General features: G+C 35.7%; 1 protein-coding gene across 1 annotated transcript; it reads right to left on the reverse strand.

Annotated features, from left to right (window-relative positions):
* Window positions 1-4351: 4351 nt before the first annotated feature.
* On the reverse strand, window positions 4352-6471 carry LOC145121639 (uncharacterized). Its single transcript, XM_079057354.1, has 3 exons — window positions 6049-6471; window positions 5846-5946; window positions 4352-4871 (listed from the first exon to the last, which is right to left on the reverse strand). Exons 1-3 carry the CDS (start codon window positions 6469-6471, stop codon window positions 4352-4354), a joined length of 1044 nt encoding a protein of 347 aa, XP_078913480.1.
* Between the last annotated feature and the right edge of the window lie 432 nt (window positions 6472-6903).

The following is a 6903-nucleotide window of genomic DNA, read 5'->3' on the forward strand; positions in this document are numbered from 1 at the left end:
TCTTAGCAGATTATCCATTAGGATGATTAAGAAGTAAATTTAATTTGGATACATCAATAGTTTCATGTAAAATAGACTTAGCAGAAGTCATATGTTGATTTGCTCCTAAGTTAATAATCCATTTTTGGTGATTAAAAGTATAGTTAAATTTTTTGGATAAAGATGTACCTACCACATTTCAAATGGTAGATGCATCCCCAGTCACAAAAGATTTTTCATTGATTAAGTGTAAGAACTTATTATACTGGTCACTTGTAAGGTAATGGGCATCTCCAGTCCCAACAGACTTCGAAGGAGAGCTAGAAGAAACAGTAGAAGGAACAGATGATGAATTCACAGAAAATGCTTTATTTTGATTATTTAAATCACTTCTAGGTTTAAAGTCTTTAGGATAACCAATCAATTTATAGCATTTTTCTATAGAATGACCTAAAATCCCACAGTTTTTACAAACAAGATTTTGATTTCTACCCTTGTTTTGATTAGTATTATAATTTATTTTCTCATTAAATCTACTATTGAAAGTAGAAGATTAGGTTTTAATTGCATTAGAAGAAACATGAGACCCATTTTTTTAAGAGACTCCTCTCTTAAAATAATAGGAAAAGCACTTTTAACATTTGGAAGAGGATCCATTAAAAGAATGTGGTTCTTAACTTGATTAAAGGAATTATCAGACCCATTCAAAAATTCCATTAACTTCATAAGTTTTGCATGGTCATTAAACTTAGCAGCTGCCTCACAAGTACACTTAGTAAGATTTATAAGACCATCAAATTCTTTCCAATTGTGTCTAGTTTATTAAAATATTAAGATAATGAAGAGACACAATGACTTTATTCGTTGGTGAACGTTAAAGATAACTTATCCATCAACTTTGTTATAAGTTTCAAAAAGTTTATTCCATATTTCCTCAGCGGATTCAGAATAAGCATGACTGGTATATATAGTTTAAGACAAAGACCCTAGAATCCAAGAACATACAACAGCATTAGCACGTTACCACTTAGAATATTTAGTTACATAAGAGGAATCTTTTTTAATAGACCCATCAACAAACCATAGTTTATTACGAGCTTTAAGATTCCTAATCATAGAGCTACGCCAAACATAGAAGTTTTCGGTCCCAAAAAGCTTAATAGTAGCAATATTAGTACCCGTGTTATCAGATGGATGAATATATAAAGGGTCATCAAAGTTCACAGAACCAGTTTTAGTTCCACTTTCAGAACCTTCATAAGGACCAACCATTTTTAACAATTAACAAGAAACAGATAAAGAACAATAAAAAAACCATACAAATAATGTCTATGAAGATCTAACGTCTAAATGGCGACCACAGTATGTCGGGGCCTAAGACAGATCAACACAGACAAAAAAAACATGCAAGAACATAAATATAATTGGTGTACTCAAGATAAACAGGATCTCCCACAACTACTACTAAGAAAGAGGAGGAAAGAAGGGAACAAGAATTGCTCACAAAAATCCCTTAGGGACTTTTTAGTGTAGAAGAAGAGGAACCAAGATCATTCTAGTTCCATTACCTACTAGATGTATTTCGGTGATCAAATCCGTTCTCTAGTAGAGTTATTTCAGAACTCTTTAGAGGCAAACAACTCTTCAGAGGCGAACAGTCAAATAATCTCCGAATAAGCACAAAGCAAAAGTGATCCAGAAACTGCAAAGAGAAAACCAAAAAACTCGTAGTAACCAAGATCAAAAGAAAGAACAGATCTACAAGGATCTGTAGATATGAGGAAATAGACAATCAAATTAGGTTTTTAAATAGAAAACCCTAGATCGAAAATAGTGATAACAAAATATATGCGATCAAAGGTTTTTCACACAAACTCAGGATCTAAACAGATCAACAAGAACCAAAAAGGATTTAAGAAACGAACCTATTCGTAAGACGAAGAAACAACGTCATTACTTGATGTAAAGTGAAATCGGAGCACCTTTATGCTCAGATACCATGTCAAAACATATAGAAACCAAATATTTCTGATATCAACGATTCTTATATCAATTTAGGACAAAAAATCAGAAGGCTTTCATGTACGAACAAAATGAAACCTCACTACAAAATATCTACACTACTCTCAGACCAATATACTCAACCTAATTTATAGATATATTGAATGATAAATTGGAACAATAGAAACAAATCTAGAAACCATAGATAGGTTCTCGTAAGAAACCCTAATACAGATTGTGAATATTAGAGACATTATTGGGAGTGTGAAGCAACGAGAGAATGAGAGAATGAATGATTTGCAGGCCAACTCCACCACACAAACCCGACAAACTAAGCAAATAGTGAGCTGCAACCCACAAGTTTGAAGAAGATACACAAAATAACCATGTAACAATACAACCTTGACAAACAGGTTTAAAACAATGGGAAAATGATGTATATGCCCTATTATGTTTCTAGGGTTTACCCATTTAGCCACTTAACTTATTTTGTGTCTTTATAAGGGAACAAAATATATGTTACATACCAATATAATCCCTTTCACATATTGTAGGCTGTTTACATTGCCACATAAGCCTAGCCTAACACGTATGCGACAACATGGCAAGAATTCAAAGCTTCGACTGTTCAGGCGCCTCCATATAAAATGAACACTTAGTTTCCCTAAAATGGCACATCTGCAAAGTTCATTACCCCAATATCGTCTTTAAGTTCACTCCAAAATTGGAAAATGCCTTCGATCGCACCTACAGAAGACAACTGGTCTCCAAACTATCGCCGTCACATGGAGGAGAATCATTCCAATGGTGTAACCAGCAAAGACATGGCCATCAATCTACTGCAAACCCAGCTGGAATTGTCTCTTATACGGGAGGACTTCCAAGACCAGTTGCGTGAGCTCCGACAGGCTGTTAATCGAGACTTAGATGCCATGAACCGTGAGGTCGATGACGTTCGCGCTGGTCAGCTGGATATCTCTAATCTCGTTGCTGATCTTAAGAATCATTTCGTTTCTCTACAAGGATCATATGTGAAGATGGTCTTGAAGCACAACAAACGTAGGAAAGTGAAGTATTGTCTTGGGATTGTTAGTGTTGTTACTGTGGGTGTGTTCATGTTCTTTTTCTTCAACTAAAAAAACTTGTGTAGGTTAAAGAATTTATGTCTTGGGTTTGTGTTTTGGTGTGTTATTTAAGTTGTTTAATGTCGATATTAGTAATAGATTTTGTGACTGGTGCTGGTAATAGTTTATGCTGCTGGTGCATAGATTTGGTGGTGGTGCATAGATTTGGTGGTGGTGTTGCCTGGGCTGGTGATGGTTATCGTTTTTTTATTAAGTTTTTTGTCGATGATCTTTGTAATAGGTTATGGAATAGGAAAAAAGTGATGTAAACAAACCCATGGCTGAAATGTTTTTTATATTATTATTAAAAAAATTGTCTTACACCTGTTTCTGTGTCTGTGCATGAACGAATGAAACATTTGGGGATTATATATGTTTCGGTAACTTGTTCCCACTCATGTGGATCTTCATCAATGGGATGGGACCACAAGCCAAAGAAAATTGAATATACCTTTTTTAAGCAGATACACACGGACCAAAAATGGTGCGGTTGGACAAAAGGGACAAAATTAAACAATACATTTGCACACAAAGCACAATGCTCCTTGTCTGTAACCCTTTTTTGGAAAAAAAAAACATTTCTAAAGTGCACTTTTTCTTGTTTCATTGTCAGTGCACTTTTTCCTTGTTTGATTGTTAATGGATTAATAGGCATATAACGTGGTACAGGAATAACTTAATGGATTAAGTCACAGCTATCCTGTTACAGAAAATGACTTAATTACCGCCACATCCAAAAAATTTAGTAATGACAAAAGTCGATCCGAAAAGGTCAATTTATGTATATGAAGAACATACCCACACTTGATTACATACTATAAATGGTTAAACCACCGTAAATGACAAAAATACCCCTACAAATTTGCTTAATTGATAATGAGTAAAATAATCCTGAAATCGTAACTCATTACAGTGGCTACAATTCTTGTATTTCTTAGTTCATCCACATGAGTAACATACAAATTCCGTAATTACTTAATGTAAATGCCCATAATACCCCTACATAGCATATACTAAATTACCATACCATAAACCAACATAACATACATCCTTTTTTTTATTGCAACACACATTCAATACATATTCCAAACAATTATCTAATCCAAATCCATGGCCATTGCAGGACTACTACCTTCACCTCCCACGTTTTTAGAAAGCTTCATTTTAATGATTCTTTCCGACTTCTTCCTTTTGTTAGGTGGTTTTGCATGCTGAACTTGATGAACACGAGCATTGACCTTAACCCCTTACACCTGTCCATTGACTCCCACCATTTTCTCTTCCTGAACAGTTGTCTCCAATGCATCCCCTGCATCAACCATTACCTCATCATCCCCACCCCCTTTCGTAACGTTCACAAACTCCTGTGAAGGTATAATCTTTTGTTTTTTTGTCCCATTTTGTTTGGATGACCCTGTAACTTGACTACAAGTAGCCTTGTTGTGACCTTTCTCTTTGCATATGCTACAAGAAACCTTCTTCCCTGCCTTTGAAATGGTGTGTTTTCCCATCTGTTCAGAAGCATCCCTTCTTCTCTTTATGGCTGGCCTGCCTGGCATACGTCTTTTCAAGGGAGGCAAAAGGGGTGTCAAGTCAGTATAAGGCCACATATTTTTTCCGTTCATCCCATGGATTGGTTGTTTGTAAGTATTATGGAAGAACGCAGCCAAGTACATTGGATCTACATATGGCCCATCAGGTGTGATATTTAAGTAGGCTAAGGTGGCAACTGAATGTATGCAGCCATATCCATTAAGTTGCCATAGCCTGCAACTTCATTCCTTTTTTTCAACATGAAAAATATATGCCTCGTCCATTTTCCTTACCTCAAACTTCATTCCCCCACAAGATACGACCTGCTAATGCCTACATAGATGAAAACCCAAAAAATTATGAGATCTGACCAGTAAGGTATGGATGTTATTGGATAAGTGTACAAACCTTTGCTCAGTCTGGAGCATATTCAACCGTATTCTAATATTTGGACAAACAGAATAACGATTCCATCCTTGTCCGGTTAGTTTCGTAGTCACCATCCTTTTGCGTAGGGGTGGAAAATCGGGTCATAGTGTCGTGTTTTTGTCTGACACGACATGACACGAAAAAGTTTTTTGTAACACGAACACGACACGACACGATATCATGTTTTTTTCAACTAACACAAAAACGAACCGATTAAAAAACAAAAAACACAACACGACACGACAAAGATGACATAATATAACAATTAATTAATTTAATTAATACTTAATCATACATAACACGACAAATACGACTGACAAATGCTAAATTGTGTCAATTTCGTGTCGAATTTTGAACATGAACACGACACAACACGACACGACGTCGTTTGTTTATACTTGACACGAACACGACACGAACACGAATTCAAATTTCAGTTTCGTCTCAATTTCGTTTCGTGTCATGTATTTTTCTTGTATCGTGTCATCAATTGCCACCCCTACTTTTGCATCACATATATCCGAATGTCCTCTAACATGCTTATGATTGGTTTCTTCCGGACATCCAAAATCACACTATTAAAGCTCTTTGAAAAACCATTCTCCACTGACTCACAAGATGAATTGTGAACTCTGAAAAAAGCTAAAGACCAAGTCTTTGGATCTCTATCCATAAGATGCACAACTGCAGCAGGATTTAACTTTTCAATCTCTTTCATAACTCCATTAAAATGTGCTTCAGTTGTTGCCTTGCTCCCTTTCTAAAACAAATTTTCAAACTTGGCTCCACTAAATCTCTTTCTAAAATTCGCATAGATATGTCTAGCATACTGCCTATGTTCAGCTGTTGGGAATACTTCTTTCACTGCCTCAATCAAACCCTACATATGACACATTAATGGTTGAAATTAGAATTGCAATTACTAATTTTAGAACATGAAATAATTTATGTACCATGACTTGTGTTGATCCGAAATTAGAACCAAACATTGTCCTTCATTCCAACATTGCAAATCTTCTGCAAGAGTTTCTATGAACCATTTCCAATTCTCCTTGTTTTCCACACAAACAACCGCCCAAGCAATCGGGAATATTCCATTGTTAGCATCCCTACCAACAGCACAAAGCAACTCCCCTTGGCAAACACTTTTCAGAAAACAACCATCCATGTTAATGATCCTCCTACATCCTCCCCTCCATCCCTCTTTTACTGAAGCAAAACATATGTACATCTTGCTGAAGTAATTCTTACCATCAGGCATTGCATCGACACAAATTTTAACTGTAGATCCTGGATTTGATCTTCTAATCTCCTCATCATATGACCATATTCTTGCATAATTTTTAGCTATTGTGCCTTCAACTAGAGTCAATGCATACTTCTTGGCTCTCCTACACTGACTCATACTTACATCAATGCCAAAAGTGGTTTTTACCTCCTCTCTAAGCAATCAGACACTCGTCTTTTGATTGTTATAAAATTGTTGCTTAAAGTGGGTCCATATCCATTTGTAAGTCACAATTGATCCGAATTTGAAATTCTTTGCACAACTATGCTCACCAATAAGAGACTTTATCTGGAAAGACTTATCATCAGTTATCCAAGAACCCCAAACCCTAAATGTACATTTTCCATCACAGCATTTGGCAAGTAATCGTCTACTATCATTCTTAACAAAACATAATTAATAACCATTCGCGACAACATAGTTACAAAGCATGTGTTTCAATTGTTTAGGACTCTCAAACTTCATACCTAACACAGGTTCCTGCTCCTTCCAATTGAGCTTATCATGGAAAAATTGACAACTCGAGATAAAAATCTTCATTTTCACATA

This window comes from Lactuca virosa, chromosome 6 (assembly GCF_052849685.1).
Source record: "Lactuca virosa cultivar CGN04683 chromosome 6, Lactuca_virosa_CGN04683_v6, whole genome shotgun sequence".
NCBI lineage: Eukaryota > Viridiplantae > Streptophyta > Magnoliopsida > Asterales > Asteraceae > Lactuca > Lactuca virosa.

What these genes read in the sequence shown, in the direction of transcription:
- LOC145121639 (XM_079057354.1), bottom strand. Translation starts at nt 6,471, where the DNA reads ATGAGTCAGTGTAGGAGAGCCAAGAAGTATGCATTGACTCTAGTTGAA. An exon ending in GGAATGAAGGACAATGTTTG is followed by an intron (nt 5,947 to 6,048) that starts GTTCTAATTTCG and finishes TGTCATATGTAG; the next exon opens with GGTTTGATTGAGGCAGTGAA. An exon ending in AAGAGATTTAGTGGAGCCAA is followed by an intron (nt 4,872 to 5,845) that starts GTTTGAAAATTT and finishes ATGAAGTTGCAG; the next exon opens with GCTATGGCAACTTAATGGAT.